Source organism: Somniosus microcephalus, chromosome 2 (genome assembly GCF_052327205.1).
Source record: "Somniosus microcephalus isolate GS21.2 chromosome 2, FLI_Smic_1.0, whole genome shotgun sequence".
NCBI lineage: Eukaryota > Metazoa > Chordata > Chondrichthyes > Squaliformes > Somniosidae > Somniosus > Somniosus microcephalus.
In genome coordinates, this window is record NC_140988.1 from 293,297,204 (window position 1) to 293,317,419 (window position 20,216).

Consider the following 20,216-nt stretch of genomic DNA (forward strand, 5'->3'; position numbering starts at 1 on the left):
GAGAAAAATATCAAACCAAAAACATCGCCAACCAAACAATCCAGACCTACGTACTAGATACAATGAGACCCTCAAAAGATATAAACACACCATTAGGAACAAAACACAAAATTATACCCACAAAATACTCGAAGAAATTGAAAACTCCATTAATCCAATTCAATTCTGGGAAATGTGGAATAACCTGAGTACAACACAATTGCAAACATTACCAATCCAAGATGGCGACATCTGGAGAACACATTTTGAAAACCTCTACAAAGACATCCCAATAAACGAAACAAACCCAAGTCAACATCATGTCACAGAAAAACTCCACACATTAGAAGCAACAATTAAAGACAACCAAAACCCTCTAGACTCCCCAATCACATGGAAAGAACTGGCCACAAAAACAAAATCTCTCCACCTAAAGAAAGCCTGTGGTCCAGACAACATCAAAAATGAAATGCTCAAGTTCAGCAACATGGAGATGCAGGGTGCGGTACTCAAGTTATTCAACATCATATTACGTTCAGGCTGTTTTCCCGATATCTGGTGCCAAGGACTCATCTCTCCCATATATAAAAGTGGAAACAAATCAGACCCAAATAACTACCGCGGCATCTGTGTCAACAGTTGTCTAGGGAAGTTATTCTGCAGTATTCTAAATAGTAGATTACTGGATTTTCTTAACAAACATAAGATCCTTAGAAAAAATCAAATAGGCTTTCTTCCAAAACACCGCACCACCGACCATATCTATACCCTTCACACTCTCATTGAAAAGCATGTACACCAAACAAAAAATGGGAAAATATTCGCTTGTTTCATTGACTTCAAGAAAGCCTTTGACTCTATCTGGCACGAAGGGCTCTATTACAAACTTCTTCAGTGTGGAATAGGGGGCAAAGTCTATGACCTTATTAAATCGATGTATCTGAAAAATAAATGCGGTGTCAAAATTGGAGACAAACGCACCTGTTTCTTCACCCAAAGAGGCGTCCGGCAGGGCTGCAATTTGAGCCCGACCCTGTTCAACATATACATAAATGAACTAGCAGACATGCTGGAGCAAAGCGAGTCACCGGGTCTATGTCTCCTGGATGGAGAAGTGAAATCCCTGTTCTATGCGGACGACCTGGTTCTGCTGTCTCCCACAGAACAGGGATTACAGCAACAACTAGACCTACTCGACAAATACTGCCAAAATTGGGCCCTAACAGTAAATCTAAAGAAAACCAACATCATGATTTTTCAAAAAAGGCCCAAGTGTCAGGAAAACAAATACCAGTTTACTCTCAGTGATACCATCATAGGACACACTATGAGCTACACTTACCTTGGTCTAACCATTACAGCATCAGGGAGCTTCAGCATAGTAGTGAATGCACTAAAAGAAAAAGCCCGAAGAGCCCTATATGCAATAAAAAGAAAATTCTACAACATCCAAATCCCAATCAAAATCTGGCTAAAAATATTTGACAGCGTAATCCTGCCGATTGCGCTGTACGGTAGTGAAGTATGGGGCCCGCTCAATCACCATAGCTACACTAAATGGGAAAAACACACAATAGAAGCCCTACATGCAGAATTTTGCCGAAGCATCCTTCGCACCCAAAGGAAAACACCAACAAATGCATGCAGAGCCGAACTAGGCAGATACCCACTGATAATAAACATCCAAAAACGAGCACTAAACTTCCTAAATCACCTCAAATCTAGCTCCCCAGACACCCTTCATTTTAAAGCCTTCCAGACCCAAGAGCTAAACCCAGAAAAGAGTCCCCTGAGTCAGCTGCTACTGAAACTAAGTACTCCTACTCAGCCGGACCCTGACCAGCCCCAGGCCAACACTGCCGTCCAAACACCAATCCGAGTGAACCAAATCATTAAACAAAGCAAAGAAACCTACCTGGAACATTGGAACAAAATAACCAAAAGCCAAAGCAGATTAGAATGTTACCGGGCCCTAAAAAGAGAATATAAACTGGCAGACTATCTCTCGACCATCAGAGACACAAAACAGAGACAGACCCTCACCAGGTACAGACTAAGCGACCACCAACTGGCAATTGAAAAAGGAAGATACAAGAAATCCTGGCAGCCTAGAGAGAATAGAATATGTGATCAATGTCTGGCCGGCGAGGTTGAGACAGAGATGCATTTCCTCCTAAAATGCGAAAAATTCAACACATCAAGAAACATATTATTTGACAAGCTCAGCCAAACAACCCCAGATTTCAAGGAATTGGATGACCTGTCAAAATTAAGATTAGTCCTGGGAGAAGGAGACAGACCATACCTTGGTGCCAAATATGTAACAACATGTCACAACCTTAGGACTGTTTAAAATTAATACTGAATGTACCCACTGATGTACAAAGACTGTTTAAATTAATATTGTTTAAAGTAATATTGTATGTACCCAACGAAGGTCAGAATTGTTTGACACCTACAGAATGTTGGAAAACAGTACTTTTTGTTATGTAAGCTTTGGCAATATGGTTCCCTGTAAACTTTCATGCCAATAAAGCATTTGAATTGAAATTGAATTGAAATTGAATTGAGAGACACAGACAGAGAGAGACACAGACAGAGAGAGAGACAGACAGACAGACAGAGAGAGAGAGACAGAGAGAGAGACAGAGAGAGAGACAGAGAGAGAGACAGAGAGAGAGACAGAGAGAGACAGAGACAGAGAGAGACAGAGACAGAGAGAGACAGAGACAGAGAGAGACAGAGAGAGAGAGAGAGACAGAGAGAGAGAGACAGAGAGAGAGAGACAGAGAGAGAGAGACAGAGAGAGAGAGACAGAGAGAGAGAGACAGAGAGAGAGAGAGAGAGACAGAGACAGAGACAGAGAGAGAGAGACAGAGACAGAGAGAGAGAGAGAGAGAGAGACAGAGAGTGTGCGGGAAGGAGATAGAGGAAGACACCCCGGGGAAGGGGCTGGACTCAGAGCCCGGCGGATGAAGAAGGGCGGCCGCCATTTTGTGAGGTCGGCGGGAAGTTTGAATCGTGGCGGCCGAAGGAAGGAAGGCGGCGAGATTGTGGGTTCCCCGCCGGACACCATCTGAGGTGAGTCTCTCTCTCAGGGATTGATGTTGAGGCGGTAGGCCGAGGATCCCCGGCCTCCTCCTCCTCTTTCACACTGAGTGTGAGCTGAGCCCAGCACCCGCCCGGGTGTGTGGGGGGTGATTGGCCGGGGACGGGGAGGAAGAAGAGAATGGTGCCGAGTCTCTCTCACACACCCCGAGCCCCCCAGGGCTGTAATAGAGCCGGCAGCCTTCTCCCCCGGGCTCTCGGGCCGCGCGGTTGAGACCACGGGGAAGGGGTAGGACTCAGAGCCCCCGTGCACGGCAGCTCCCGCTCTGGACCGCCGCCGCCGCTCACCTGCTCGCTTTCGGTCGGGCTGACCCCGATGAGCTCCCGCTCCAGTTTTTCCCGCTCCCGCACTAACGGCAGGCTGTAGGATTAGGCCCCGCCCACACACACCATGAAACGCCCCGTGACGCAGCGCGCTTCCCCCCGTAGGATTGGTCAACCATCACGTCACTCAACGCTAATGAGCGGATACGTCACTCAACGCTAATGAGCGGATTTTTACCATTTTTTGAAGGTTTTTCCAAGAAGTAAATACGCCTATGACACTCCCCTAATCATAAGCTTTCTTTTGATGTAACATATGTGTGGGTACGCTCTATAACTTTTGAGTTAAGCACAGACAGACAGACCCATCCATTTATATATTATATATACTAAATAATAATGCCCTTTATTTTATTCCAAGCCCCTGGTGTCTTCGCTACATATGGTTGAGTCCTGAAAAATGCTGCTATTTATAAAGCCACAAGCAAGCACACGCAACAGCAAACTGGGGTTCATTTCCTACAGGGAGACAAATAGCCTCCAATGAGCACTCCTGCAGTGGCACGGATGGGATAGACAACGAGTCGACATTAAATCAAACTTGTCACGCTCCTGCCCTTGGTGCTCCTCCAAAATACACTGTAGCTTTATCAGTTCGCTTATCCATTTCGCAAGTTTACAGTTAAAATTTTAAGGTTATTTTCTTCTGTGATTTCAAAATGGATGCACAACAGGCCACAGTATATTGTGTCTTTCATGTACCAAATATCCCATAGCACTTCATATGGCGGGGGGGGGGGGGGGGGGGGAGGAGGGAAAAAGAGTATGAAAAGGATAAAAGAACTGTCAAGCCAAGATGAGTCAAAATGGGTGGAAAGAAAAGCCAGAGGTGGAAGAGTTTAGGAAGGAAATTAGAGAGAGCAGGGTCAGACTTTGCCACCAGCAGTAGGAACATTCACAAAGGCTAGAGTCAGAGATAGTATAGGTTGAGGCCATGGAGGGTGAGGACAGGATAGGAGGCTTTAATTACTATGATACCAAAATACTGCGGATGCTGGAATTCCGAAATAACAGAAAACGCTGGAAAAACTCAGCAGGCCAGGCAACATCCGTGGAGAGAGAAACAGAGTTAATGTTTCAGGTCGAAGACCCTTCGTCAGACCTGAGAAAAAAAGCAGGAAATTAAACAGATTAAAAAGCAAGTTTGGGGGCTGGGAAATGGGGGAGGGGATGAAAGAACAAAAGGGAAAGTCTGTGGGAGGTGAAGAGACATTAAGAGATATTCAAGGTGAGACGAGATGGTAATAGGACAGGTAAAGAAACAAAGGATGGCTCTAGATGAAGTGTGAAATGCGCTGGCAGAGTGAAAGCTGCCATGTGGGAGAGAAAAAAAGGAAAAGGCACAAACCAAAAGTGTGGATAAAAAAAATATATAAAAATGATAGGGGCCGAGGTTATGATCTGAAACTGTTGAACTCGATATCGAGTCCGGAAGGCTGTAAAGTGCCTAATCGGAAGATGAGGTGCTGTTCTTCGAGCTTAGGCTGAGCTTCCATGGAACAATGCAAGAGGCAGAGGACGGTGAGGTCTGCGTGGTAATGGAGCGGTGAATTGAAATGACAGGCGACCGGAAGCTTGGGGGTCATCATTACGGACTGAACGGAGGTGTTCCGTAAAGCAGTCACCCACTCTGCGTTTGGTCTCCCCAATGTAGAGGAGACCACATCGTGAGCAACGAATACAGTATACTAGATTGTAAGAAGTACAAGTAAATTGCTGTTTCACCTGGAAGGGCTGTTTGGGGGCCCTGGACAGTGGGAAGGGGGGAGGTTAAGGGCAGGTGTTACATCTCCTGCGCTTGCACGGGAAGGTGCCGGGCGAAGGGGGAAGGGGTGCTGGGGGTGATAGAGGAGTGGACTAGGGTGTCTCGGAGGGAGCGTTCCCTACGGAATGCTGAAAGGGGAGGGGAGGGGAAGATGCATTTGGTGGTGGGATCACATTGGAGGTGGCGGAAATGGCAGAGGATGAGCCGTTGAACGTGGAGGCTGGTGGGGTGAAAGGTGAGAAGGGGAACCCTATCGTGGTTCCGGGAGGGAGGGGCAGGGGTGAGGGCAGAAGTGCGGGAGATAGAACGGACACGGTCGAGGGCCGTGTCAACCACGGTAGAGGGGAATCCTCGGTTGAGGAAAAAGGAAGACATGTCGGAAGCACTGGTGTGGAAGGTGGCATCGTCGGAGCAGATGCGGCGGAGATGGAGAAACTGGGAGAATGGAATAGAGGCTTTAATTACTAGCCATCAATTCCAGAGCTAAAAGCCTTCAATTTATATATTTGGTCTCAGGCTTCTTGAGAAAAATCTCACTGTGGAACTCTTATTCCCAACAGCAGGATCCATTGTTTCCAGCAAGGTATCTAATCAGTAAATAGAACTCCGGGTTGGTGTGTATACTAAGTGCATGTTAGGATATCTTAGCTGTATGGAGTCCCAAGCCCTATTTCTGTAGGTGATACCTGAACAAATTGTGCCCCATTTTAACCTCGAAATTTAGTTTAGAAACAAGTATAAAGTTGCCACCTAATCAGAGACAAACATACAAGTCTAAGCACCAGCACTCATTTTACTAAACAAATTGCAGTTAAATAACATTTTCCAAATCTCACCAGCCCTCCTATGCTCTGCATCCTGCTCTGAATGCTTTTTTTTCTTGATAAAAGTGCAAGCCACCAAAACATCCTCAATGCCACTCCCTTTCTTAATCTTTGTGCTACTTTCAACTTACTTTTCATGCTGAAGTGCATCATGCTAGCTCCTATTCTTGTTTTTCCACTATATTCAATCTATTTCTGTATCTGTAAACTCAAAGATTTGACTAACACTCACTATCTTTCTCCAGGAATGTCTCCACCTTGTCCAAACTTTTTTTTGACGTTCACCAGGGAAAAATCAAGAGGTCCAATATTAACTACAAGCTTGTAGGACCACTTCAGACATTCATATTTAATTTAAGCACAGCTTTTGCTTATTTCATTTATTTAAAAAAAATCTCGTTGATAATTATCCTCTTTTTAAAAACCATACAAGTATTTTCAAATAATCACACTATAAAAAGTTTGCAATGTGACATACATTTAAAAATACAGAATTGTTTTTACCCCATAGAATGACTCTCTTAAATTCTCAAGAACACAGGAGAAAACATAATATAAAATAAAGTGCCTTTCAGCCTCTCAGATAAGAATGAAATATACTAGATTTTTAAAAATGGTTTACTTCTTTACCTATGAATGTAACAGATTACTTTTAAGGTGTGCACAAATCCTACCTTTGCTAGACGGCTCATCTGATCTTCAGATACATTGCTACTAGTCCTGCCTGCTGTTTTAGTAGGCTCAGACCCATCTGCTTCCACATTTGGCCAAACTTTCAAGTCATGCATGCCTTGTCGAAACATGCTGAAAATTAAGAGCACAAGAGGAAGTATATTACTGAAAAAGTCAATTGAATTAGCTGGTCATCCATTGCAAATAAATCAAGCATCAAACGAAACAGGAATGTCTGATTATTAAACTCACAAAGAGAGCCATTGATAGTCACGAGAAAATCTATTAAATCCTGAAAGAGCCAATTAGGTAGCCAGTTACATTAGTGCTTAACAAAACACATACAAAAAAATAACTAGTCAACATAAGCAACCAAAAAGCAACTAAAAACTGGTTAGTTATAGAGGATACATGTGATGAATTCAATATCAAAATGTTTTCAAAAAGTAAGAAAACTGAATAACTCACTAATGGCAAAGTGGAATTAAGTGGAAACTGCAAAAAAGTCCCCTCTGACTACTTTCTTTACACAACAAAGTATTTTTGAAAAGAAAATAGAAGAGGGCGGATTCTGAAATTAACTTTAGCAGATGGAAAATCACAAGCTGTAGGACCACAATTTCCTGGCTCTCTGCAAATGCCTGGTCACAGAATTGGTGGAGATTTTTTTTTTTTTAAATAAATACAGTACTGGTTATCTCTTTGGGGGAAAAAAAATCTCCCTTCATTCTTCTTGATATTCCTCAGTCTATGTCCTTTTACCAATTCATCCACAAGCAAAAATAATCAATTGTGCCCTAAAAACTTTACTACTTTTTAAAATTTAATAGATTCCCAATTTAAGATTTTCTTCACAACTTCTAATGCTTTGTATTATCTTACAACAACTTGTATTTATATAGTGCCTTTAATGTAGTAAAATGTCCCAAGGCGTTTCACAGGAATACAAGACAAAAAAATTGACACTGAGCCACATAAAGAGAAATTAGGGCAGGTAACCAAAGTTTGGTCAAAGAGGTAGGTTTTACAGAGCGTCTTAAAGGAGGAGAGGTAGCGAGGCAGAGAGGTTTAGGCAGGGAATTCCAGAGCTCAGGGCCTAGGCAACAGGAGGCACGGCCACCAATGGTTGAGCGATTATAATCAGGGATGCTCAAGAGGGCAGAATTAGAGGAGCGCAGATATCTCAAGGGGCTGGAGGAAATTAGAGATAGGGAGGGGCGAGGCCATGGAGGGTTTGAAAACAAGGATGATCTTTTTGAAATCGAGTCGTTGCTTAACTGGAAGCCAATGTAGGTCACCGAGCACAGGGGGAATGGGTGAACGGGACTTGGTGCGAGTTAGGACACGGGCAGTCGAGTTTTGGATGACCAAGTTTACGTAAGGTGGAATGTGGGAGGCCAGCCAGGAGTCAAGTGTAGAGGTAACAAAGGCATGGATGAGGGTTTCAGCAGCAGATGAGCTGAGGCAAGGGCGGAGACGGGCGATGATACGGAGGTGGAAATAGGCGGTCTTAGTTATGCCGCGGATGTGGTCGGAAGCTCATTTCAGGGTCAAATATGACACCAAGGTTGCGAACAGTGTGGTTCAGCCTCAGACAGGTATTAGGGAGAGGGATGGAGTCAGTGGTGGAGACCAAAAACAATGGCTTCGGTCTTTCCAATATTTAGTTGGGAGAAAATTTTTGCTCATCCAGAACTGGATGTCGAACAAGCAGTCTGACAATTTAGAGACCGTGGAGGGATTGAGAGAAGTGGTGGTGAAGTAGAGCTGAGTGTCGTCAGCGTACATGTGGCAACTGAAGCTGTGTTTTTAGATGATGTCGCCAAGGGGCAGCATGTAGCTGAGAAGTAGGAGGGGGCCAAGAATAGATCCTTGGGGAACACCAGTGGTAACGATGCGGGAGCGGGAAGAGAAGCCATTGCAGGTGATTCTCTGGTTACGATTAGATAGATAAGATTGGAACCAGACAAGTGCAGTCTTCCCAGCTAGACGACGGTGGAGAGGTGTTGGAGAAGGATGGAGTGGTCAACTATGTCAAAAGCTGCAGACAAGTCAAAAAGGTCGAGGAGGGATAGTTTACCTGTGTCACGGTCACAAAGGATGTCATTTGTGACTTTGATGAGAGCCGTTTCAGTACTGTGGGGCGGAAACCTGATTGGAGGGAATCCTAGGGAATCTTCAGTTGATAGTTTACATGGCTTCAATTGCCTTCCTACATTTGAGTGCCTAGAACTACAAGCAATACTATAACTGGGGCCTAACTAACTAACCTTATACAAATCTATTATATCATTGCTTTTATATATACAAAGCCCTATTTATAAAACCCAGAATCCCATTTGCCTTTGTCTTTTTCTATCTGTACACCTACCTTTAAAAAGGTCCATGTGTCTGCACCACCAGGTAATACTGTCAGAAATGTAGACCAGAAAAAAACATTTCAGTCCATCCATCCACCTCCACCCCACCCAGCAACGGTTCCTCCACCCTCGTTAAGGACATTACCATTTAATGTATATTTCCTATTACTATTCTTTGCCCCCTTCAAAATGTACTTCACATTTCTTAGCATTGAATTCTTAGCATCTACCACCCATTCCACTAACTTATCTGCTCCTGTAGTCTTCGTCAGTTGGCCATGCTTATGTTGGCATCAGCAAACTTCAATATCATTCATGTCCAAATCATTTTTGAATAGATGGAAAATGAGAGTTTCCAGCACTGATCCCTGGGGCACATCACTACCCACATCCCACCAATTATAAAAATATTAATTTTTACATTCCATTAATGACATGTGACTTCATTTTCCTAAAAAGTCACATCTGCCAGCATCAAACACCTTCTAAAAAGTCATATAAAAGAATTTCCTCAAAAAACTTCCGTCAGACTCATGTCCTTTTAAATGCATGCTGAGTGTCACCGTTTAGTCCATACCTCGCCAAGTGTTCAATCATTTTACTCCATATTATGGCTCTAGAAGTTTACCAACACCCAAAGTAAGAGTACGTAGCATGTAATTTTCTGGCTAATCACTTTCTTCTTTAGCTGGGATGTGGCATTTGCCACCTTCTCATCCTAGTCTCATGCAATTATCCATGTGACAACCGCTTTGCAGATTTAACAACTTGTATTTATATAGCACCTTTAACATAGTAAAACATCACAAGGCGCTTCACAGCAGTATTACAAGGCAAAAAATTTGACACCAAGCCACATAAGGAGAAATCTGGGCAGATGACTAAAAGTTTAGTCAAAGATAGGTTTTAAGGTGCTTCTTAAAAAGGAGGAAAGAGAGGCAGAGAGGTTTAGGGAAGGAATTCCAGAGCTTAGGGCCTCGTGAACAGAAGGCATGGCCACCAATGGTTGAGCGATTATAATCAGGGATGCTCAAGAGGGCAGAATTAGAGGAGCGCATATATCTCAGGGGGTTGTGGGGCTGGAGGAGATTACAGAGCTCGGGAGGGGCAAGGAGGGATTTGAAAACAAGGATGAGAATTTTGAAATTGTGGCGTTGCTTAAATGGGAGCCAATGGAGGTCAGCGAGCACAGGGGGATGGGTGAACAGGACTTGGTGCGAGTTAGGACACGGGCAGCCAAGTTTTGGATGACCTCAAGTTTACGTAGGGTAGAAAGTGGGAGGCCAGCCAGGAATGCGTTGGAATACAGGAAACTTTCGATTTACCGGCACCTAAATAACCGGAAATCTCGGTTAACCGGCAAAATTCAGGAGTAGGTTCAGGTAAGTTTTATTATTTGCCTTCCTCCATCTGTTGCTGTGCAAGGGTGTGGCTGCAGCTGTTGCTAAGCTAGAGATGCTTGGAACTTGTGGCCATTGTTCTGAACCTGTTGCTAAGCAACAGGGTTTGTTGCTTTATACGGAGCTCTCAGCTCCGTATCTTTTACTATAGCTTTCGGTTATCCAGAATTTTTGATGAACCGGCACCACGTCGGTGCCGGATAAAAAAAAAGTTTCCTGTAGTCAAGTCTAGAGATAACAAAGGCATGGATGAGGGTTTCAGCAGCGGAGGCAAGGGTGGAGACGGGCAATGTTACGGAGGTGGAAGTAGGCGGTCTTAAATGTATTAACTCTTCTTCAATTTAAAAAAAACAAGTTATAAGAAATGCTATTTTCAAGGCAACAACCCCATAGAGATATTTAACTGAAGACTGGGGAAACTAAGGGTCAAGTTAAAGATATGAAAATAGCAAATGTTTCATCTTATGTTGGAACAAAGTGGCAGCCAAACTCATGAGCACATTAAAGTTTATGAGAACAGTAAATTGCTAGTCTGAACTGTATTTGGTCCAGATCAGTAATGTTAAAATGCAGTGGAGTCTGAAATATACACAGCAGCAAAGAAGCTATATTACAGGTTAGAGAGACGAGTTTAGTATCAAGCAGTGGAGGTCACTCACATGACAACTCATATGATGTCGGGTCATGTCTAAGCTTTAGATTACACAGTGTTTCTTCACAAAGCTGCCCATGTGTAACAATTATTTTCATGCTGAAATATGCATTTTGAAAGATCTCCTGCAAATAGTTTCCTTGTAGCCAATGAAATGTCCCTAATTTTTTTCTTAATAGTGGTTAACGTACAATTAACCCCACCGATGCCAACTTTGAAATGCATCTGCTTAGAATTCTGATGACTACCACTGATGCTTGTACTAATTCTAAACTTTTGGTTGCTACATTCTGAACCACAATAAAAATTAATTAAGGCTACAATTGACATTTTTTTTTAGTCTATATAGCTAAAACATTCTATAATCCATACACATCTCACTCCAGTTTAGAACTTGGAGCAGAAGTTCACAAATTAATTTTGTTTGCCACCTTTTTGTAAAGCTAGTTATTTAAATATTTTATAGTTATAAAAAAAATCCATTTGTGTACAAGGAAAAAAGTGCTCCACACAGATTTCTGTACAGTGAAATAATTTTATCCATCTAGTGCATCATTTAAAGTTTACACTATTTTTGTGTTTAGGAGGAGGAAGGGATAGGAGATAGAGAGTATACTTTGTACTTAAAATTATGAATCGCTCTGGGGCAAAATACAGCTTGTGTGGCATTCACATATACACATGATGAAATGGTCATTTTACCTTTCTCCACATAACCACTGCAGTAAATTTCAGACCATTTTTTAACTAAGTCACAGCTAGCGGAGGGAATCATCTTACCCATACTTTCCAAAAAGAGCAACGGTAGTTCCTCCAATAGGGACAGCTTTTCCAGGTCCATAAACATCCCAGATTGTGAGAGCAACTTGAGCATTCCGTGGTAAATCTGGATATTTCACAGGCAATTTTAACCATTCATTCCAGCTATAAAACAATATGGACATTATTATTTTTCCCAAAGATCCTAAATTGCATGGATAATACTGATACATTTAGACAAAGATCTTTCAGTCGTTTTGATTTTATCCTACAGTCTCAGGACTACTCAGTTTCCTTTACGGTATTTAGTTATTAAAAATTAGGTTACATCATTATATAAAGTGGAAAAAAAAGCTGAAAGCACAAAAGAAGGAAACAGAGTCAACCTTGAAATGTCAGCACAACTGTCTTTACAATTTTGTTTGTGGAGGATTGTTCTTTTGTCACTTTTTTTTTTGGTGATAAATATTGAATGATAAAATGTTTTGACCTATAAGTTATCAATTTTTAAAATATCAATCTATAATGACCAAAGAATTTCACACCAATGAACTGCAGATTACTTTCTTGGTAACCCTGTTGTAATGAAGTCATCAGTAATTTGATGTATAAGTGAGGCCGAGGATCAAGGACACAACATTTAACAGCCATTACTACCATAAAAAAACAGAAAACTTCCATATAGAAGAGAAAAACGGCAACTGCTGAAACTTTGAAATAAAGGCGGAAAGTGCTGTAAATACTCAGCATCTGGAACCCTGACCCTTTCTCAGAGCTAGAAAGAGATGATAGGAGAGCTTCTTTGTAGGGTTTTTGCTGCAGGACTGACCAAAACAAAAAAGGGAGAGAACAAAAAAAACTTACCAAATATAGCAAGTATTAGGAAATATGAGCTGTAAATGGGTTCAAAAGTTTGGAACTGGATGGTACAGAGGTCAATTTAGTCAGGCTGTGAAAAAAGCAAAAGACAAATGGGAAAAACTGGCAGGGAAATGGCAGGAGTGGGAGACAGAGAGGGACACAAAAAGAGAAAAGAAAGATGAAGTTTCTAAAGTCAATGCTCAGAACAGAGTGCTGCAAGTGCCCAAGAGAAACAGGAGATATTTTTTCCTGAAGACTGCACTGAGCTTGGTTGGAACAGTGCAGTTAGAATGGGAATGGACGGTAAGGGAGAAAGGGTTTGAGTGGCAAGTTACAGTGATCATGTTTTCAGACAAAACAAATGTTTGACAAACATAGTCACGCAATCTGTACATGTTCTCCACAATATATAAGCTATGCAATAAAGTTGTTATATCATGGTATTTCCACTCCTTTCTAAGTCCATTCCCATGCTATTGAACTACAGAGAAGCTTCTTTATATAGTATTTAGCATATTTGATCATTAACCCTTGATGGGACCACACTTGGAGTACAGTGTACAGTTTTGGTCTCTTTACCCAAGGAAGGATATGCTTGCCTTAGAGGGAGTGCAACAAAGGTTCACTAGAGTTGAGGTAGAAGTTCAGCCATGATCTTATTGAATGGCAGAGCAGGCTCGAAGGGCCAAATGGCCTACTCCTGCTTCTATTTCTGATGTTCTTAGATTAACCCTTCACCTCTTTTCTTCCCGTCACCGTTCAGGATTCTATGTCCATTGTCCCACATATAATGACAAGCCATTTTAAAATGCATTTTCAGCAGAAACTTGTCTACAAGTGGTTAGCGCTCTAGAAAGTCCCATGCTGTGCTGGTCATCCATAAACAAGGAGGTTTAAATGTTGGATCGGTAGCAGTTTTACACACATCTCAAATAATGGTCAATTACTTAGTAATGTCTGGCCATTCAGGAAGATATCTAGCACCTTAGAAAAAAAGAGAATCACCATAAAATTGCCCTCAAAATGGAGACTGTCAGGTTGAAAAACAGAAAAAAAGCTAATGCTAATTAAAACCATGTGAAACAAAACTGTTTTTACAGGAATTGAGAGGCATAAGCCGTTAAGCCCACAGCCTCAAATAGCTTGTTAGGACATCAAAATATCACATTATCTGAATGCGAGAATGGCTCTGTTAAAAAAAGAATTTAGGGGAGTGAAAGTGCTACCTGCACCTCTGGATTCTCATGCTTCGTTAACTGGAGGTTATCAATGAGTACTAACAAGGCTATTAGAGGTGACTGACACTAAAAGGGGCGAACTCTTCTAATATATGTGTCACTCAGATTGGTTAATAAAATTGGAGGTGGTTTCTTTGAGAACCAAGGATTTCAAGATGGTGTTTTTACACTAAAAAGGTGGTACAAATACAAGTGTAGGAATATTTGTGTAGCTTTAAGTGGCAATAATAAGTACTACAGCATAGGATTATTGTGTACTGTACATAGAAGGGCGTTTCTGAAAAAGCAAAAACTTTGGCCCGGATATTGTTGGTCAGGTTTTCCGAGCCAGGCAAGGGGCAGAATTTCAGACTGGCGCTGTGTAGTTTTAACTAGAGGGAAAGTTGCTCCCAGCTTCATTATAATATTTAAATAGCTAACCCGCCTCCCCAACCTTCCCATATCCAGAGGTCAATCCCCAGTGCAGAAATGCAATTTAAAATTTCAGTATGTGTCAGGTTCTCTGCCAGCTCCTAACTGGGCTGTAGATTGGCATCTATAAACTATATAACTACAAATCACTTGGATATGCACACAACATATTACAGTATATACCAGCATAAACTACATTTATTTTGATAAAAAGGTACATGAATATCATGTAGATTTTCTTTTAATTCATTCTCGGGATATGGGCATCACTAGCAAGGCTAGCATTTATTTCCCATTGCTAGTGGCCTTTGAGAAGGTGGTGGCGAGCCTTCTTGAACTGCTGATGCTATTAGGGTGTCATCAAAGTGTAATTCATTTGCTGCTCTTCTTCCTTTCCCCCAGCCACCCCCAACCCCAAACACATTCAATGCTTTGAAATAATCTGTTAGATATTAGATCTCTATTTCAAAACTGACATGTTTGATGGTATTTCAATTGCTCAGCCCTATTATTTGATGAATAGATTTTTTTCTAATCTAGAGTCCAGAAAATGGGAACAAACTACTGATTCCTTTGATTAAAATTTGGAACATCCAAATTATTTTGTTTTAAAAATGGATTTCTGGAGTCACATTCAGTAAGTTTTCCTACTGAAGGTTTTCTGATTGAAAGTACTTTCTTGCACCCAGATTCTGTTGGTATGTCTTAAAGAAGTAGCAATTTAATATTTCTTTTAAATCCTGAATCCATCTCTACAGTACGTACTTATTTGAAAAGATAGCTAAGTTATCTGCCCCAGTGAGAATACTACAGCCCAGCTCTGCTTTTTAAAAATAAACTTTAATATGTTGAGGTAAACATCAGGATTTCGGGTTAAACATTCTAATTCGTAAAGTTAAAAGTTTCAAGATGTTTTGTGCGAAATGTTTTATACACAGATTTGCGGTCTTGTACATTGACAAGACATCCAAATCCCTTCTGAAATAAAACACAAATCTCAGCAAGAAGCCATACTTACTTCCATCTAGTGCTGAAAGCTTTGTAAGAAGTCCGAACAGGAAGAGCCAAAGGTTTTCCTTCTGCAAAGACTTGGCCTGTCACATAGAGATCTGAACAGGTTTCCTGGTACAAGCCTGAAAATTTAAGCAACGGATCCTCTAGAAGAGCTTTGTAGCTTTTTTGCTCCCGTTTTCCTTCCAAACTTCCACTGCATACATAGGAGGAAAAGAGAAAATATCTGGGCTGTGTAAATCGTGCCGTGTCCACATACAACGCTTAGTGAAGCAGAAAATAATGTACACTTCATTACTTAAACAAAAAGATTTAGGTATTTTAATAACTATACTATTCTTCACGTCAAATAATGAAATCTTCACTGCTCAAACATGGCAATTTTTTTGAGCTGCAAATTTAAAAAGCTTGGAGTGTTACACAATGAATTTACACTCATTTCCCCCCCATGAAAAGCATCGATTACAACGGAATATATAGGTGGTCAGCAAATTAGTTAGAGCAACAATATTTGCACACTTAGAAATTTCCCACAGACTCTGCCAATATTCATGAGTCTCAAGCTTTCAAATTGAAAAAAAGCTTCACATCTTCCTGTTGGAGAACTAAATGGCAGTTTCACATTGTTAATGGTTACTGACCAATCGAAAATGATGCCATTTTTGAACCTCACAAAGTGGACTTCCACTAGTGCAGCAAGATGACTATTATTGATATACAGGCTGTGACACTTGCATCAGCACAACTTAAAAATGTCAGCCACAACTTACAGGTGAGCAGTTAAAAGCAGCATTAGAAATAATGTCGTATCATGGATTTGCCTCGTAGTTGTGCAACAATAAACAGGTCAATAAACCAAACTCTTACTTGGTTTTGCTGATGAGAACGTGCTTAAGTATGGGAAATGAGTTTTCAAATTCCCCATGGAATTTCTGAAAATTTAAATTTATGATCCCCTGTACTTTGTCAAGAACAATGCGCAGTAAATACATTTTCCATCACTATACTTCATGCTTCTACAGGTCACCACCACTGTACACTAGCAGCGAGGGAATATATCCGTAATATCAGGGCACTCCAGCACAAACGGTTACAAAATATGTAGGTAATAATTTGATCTGACTAGATAAATGCTTTTTCCTTTTAACAATTAAGTGTTATAGTTCACAAGTCTAAACATCTGAACTGAACTATTACAAAAAAATAGTTTGATCAGAATTTAGTCCTTGATTATAAAGATATACAAAACCTGTAAGTTTATCATTTGGTTCAAAGGTGCACATTTCTACCAAAATCAACATTATAACAGAAGTAGTGGGTTAGTGAAAGTGTTAAATCATTGTGTATTCATTCTTGAAGAGTGAGGAAACACACGTCCCATAATTTGATAGAGATACATTTCTACACATCTTACAACTAACATTTTAGAATCCCATTTGCAAACAACTAGGCTATCTCATCATGCATTTAGTGTGAAATAGTAACCTACACTGTTCATTTAAAAATAGTAGAAAATAATTTTACTAGTGGAGGATTCCAAGGGTAGGGGCTCTGGTTTGAAAAACAATTCCCCCAATAACTGAAGCACACCATAAGCACATTTCACATTTTAAAGCTGCAGGATGTAATTGCAGGTTATGGTTATGTTTATGTTAATGTATTACAAGCCAAATGTATGTTGAATGTTTAAATGTCTTAATCTAAATGTACACTCTCGGGAGCCGCAAGCCTACATTTCGTTGTACTGCACTTGTGCACTAACAATGACAATAAAGTTTATTATTATTATGATTATGACAATCATTTAGGAGCAATCCAGTTGTACTATAGATTTGCAAATGCTGTCTTTATATTGTCAGTAAGAGGTTGAACATCTCTACTTGTGTTACAGGTGGTTCTTGTTGCCAGCCAAAGTAAACCTTTACATATTCAAACATTCACTGTAATTTGAATGTCAGTGACATTCTAACATTACTGAAACTGACACTTTATTAGCATTATTGCAGCTGATTTGAAGCCCGAACAACGTGAGGCTGTCTCTTCTAGATGATCTCATACTACTTGACAAAATTCAGATCACACTCTGGTCAGTGACATTAAATAGAATTACACTACCATCCTACATCAATGTGATACATAAGCCACATTGTATTGGCACAGAAACTACAATACAACTGCTCAATTACATACAGAACCTAGTATTTCACTTTATGGGATTGAAACACAAAGGGTTATAAATGTACAATGAAGATATTACTATCCACATAGACCTCTTAAAATGGCTGCAATAATTTACATATTGCATTGATAACAGTTGTCATACAACACAATGTCAATCTGCAACATTCTCAAGCTGCAAAACAAATGCAAATACAGAGTTCACTATTAAATCAATTGTTCTATTTTAAACAAGACCTCTTGTAATGCAATTAGTAAAGCATTTTGCTTTTAAAAATCATAAAAGCAAAGCAGAACGCACAATCAGCAATCTGATCATTGCACATGAATGGTATCAGAGCATTGCAAAGATTCTAAAAAGTCTTGCTTCATGAACCAAATGGTTTTGAATCTAATTTTTTCCCATATGGGCTCACAACTCAAATGATTTTTAAAACTGCTATCTTAACACACACAATACTACTCCCATTACAACTCTACACTAACTGTGGCAATTTGCCATAAATGCAAATTAGCAACCAACAAAATTGGCCATTTCCAAATCTGTTCATTTTGAAAAATAGAACTTGAGATTCCCCACAGAGTACATATTCATACAATCCTCACTGACCCACATTGGCTCCTGGTTTCCCAATGCCTCAAATTTAAAATCAGCCTTGTGTTCAAGTCCCTTCATGGTCTCACCCTATCTCTGTAACCTCCTCTAGCCCAAGCTCTCTCTTCCTCTGACCTCTTGTACATCAGCCCGTCCCTTCATCTCACCGTTGACAGTCGTGCTTTCAGACGCCTAAGCCCTACACTGGAGTTCTCTCCATAAACCTCTCTACCACCCCCTCCTCCTTCAAGTTCCTCTTTAAAACGAACTTATTTCGCCAAGCTTTTGGGCACTCATCCTAGTACCTCCAACTTTGCCTCAATGTCCACATTTTCCTTACGCCTCTATGAAGCACCTTAAGATATGTTTTCTATATTAAATGGCACTATATAAATGCAAGTTGTTGTTGTTGCAAATATCCAGTGAGTAGTTGCCCATGCAGTCCAAGCATCCTGCTTCTAATTCCTCTGCTGGAAGTGAGTGTGGGGGACACAGGTTGAGGACAACATCAACTAGGCTGCCCTTGCAGTCAAATAGCCTGCCAAAACTCATGGTCAAGGTTTACATATGAATAACAGCCACTTGACAAGATACCAAAGAGCAACCATGCCGTGGATCCATTCCATCTCATGGATATTAGTGCTCATTTGTTTCAGGTGATAGGCATCGCTTTCTTACAGCCTTTCCTTATTCCAGAACGCAATTCAATACCCCAAGAATGTGAATCACTGGCTCCTGCACTAGCCTCGTCACCATATGTTGAATTTTTAATCTTCCTGTCCAAAGCCTGCCCAGCACATGGCACAGGAAGCAAGCCAGAGATTACCACCCTTGAAATGGTATTGTTCAATCTACTGTCTTTAAATTACAATTGCAAAGCCTGAAACATACTTCCATCTAGTCATAGAAACATAGAAGATAGGAGCAGGAGTAGGCCATTCGGCCCTTCGAGCCTGCTCCGCCATTCAATGAGATCATGGCTGATCATCCAAATTCAGTACCCTGTCCCTGCCTTCTCCCCATATCCCTTGATCCTTTTAGCCTCAAGAAATATATCCAACTCTTTCTTGAATATATTTAATGAACTGGCCTCCACCGCCCTCTGTGGCAGAGAATTCCACAGGTTCACCACTCTCTGGGTGAAGAAATTCCTCCTCATTTCAGTCCTAAATGGCTTACCCCTTATCCTTAGACTATGACCCCTGGTTCTGGACTCCCTGGCCATCAGAAACATCCTTTCTGCATCTAGTCTGTCCAGACCTGACAGAATTTTATAGGTTTCGATGAGATCCCCTCTCAATCTTCTAAACTCCAGTGAGTAGAAGCCCAATTGACACAATCTCTCCTCGTACGTCATTCCTGCCATCCCAGGTATCAGCCTGGTGAATCTTCGCTGCACTCCCTCCATGGCAAGAACGTCCTTCCTCAGCTAAGGTGACCAAAACTGCACACAATACTCAAGGTGCGGTCTCACCAAGGCCCTGTACAACTGCAGCAAGACATCCTTGTTCTTGTACTCGAACCCTCTTGCTACGAAGGCCAACATACCATTTGCCTTCTTAACCGCCTGCTGCACCTGCATGCTTACCTTCAGCGACTGGTGCACAAGAACACCCAGGTCTCTTTGCACTTCCCCTTCTCCCAATCTATTGCCATTCAAATAATAATCTGCCTTCCTGTTTTTGCCACCAAAGTGGATAACCTCACATTTATCCACATTATAGTGCATTTGCCATGTTTCTGCCCAATCACCCAACCTGTCCAAATCGTACTGGAGTTTCATGATATCCTCCTCACAGCATACCCTCCCACCCAGCTTTGTGTCGTCTGCAAATTTGGAGATATTACATCCAATTCCCTCGTCCAGATCATTAATATATATAGTGAACAGCTGGGGTCCTAGGACCGATCCTTGCGGTACCCCACTAGTCACTGCCTGCCACTCGGAAAACGACCCGTTTATTCCAACTCTTTGCTTTCTGTCCGCCAACCAGTTCTCTATCCAAGTCAATACCTTGCCCCCAATCCCATGTGCCTTAATTTTGCACGCTAATCTCTTACGCGGGACCTTATCGAAAG

The 20,216-nt window shown here is 41.2% G+C and overlaps 1 protein-coding gene across 2 annotated transcripts in view; it reads right to left on the reverse strand.

Annotated features, from left to right (window-relative positions):
* Nucleotides 1-20,216, reverse strand: part of pik3c3 (phosphatidylinositol 3-kinase, catalytic subunit type 3) — a 153,364-nt gene that overhangs the window by 120,144 nt on the left and 13,004 nt on the right. For both annotated transcript variants that reach the window (XM_085973256.1, XM_085973266.1), the window contains exons 2-4: nucleotides 15,372-15,560; nucleotides 11,865-12,008; nucleotides 6,675-6,804 (exon numbers count right to left, since the gene is read on the reverse strand). In XM_085973256.1, the coding sequence (XP_085829382.1) occupies nucleotides 6,675-6,804; nucleotides 11,865-12,008; nucleotides 15,372-15,560 (463 nt within the window). The remainder of the gene's footprint in view (nucleotides 1-6,674; nucleotides 6,805-11,864; nucleotides 12,009-15,371; nucleotides 15,561-20,216) is intronic.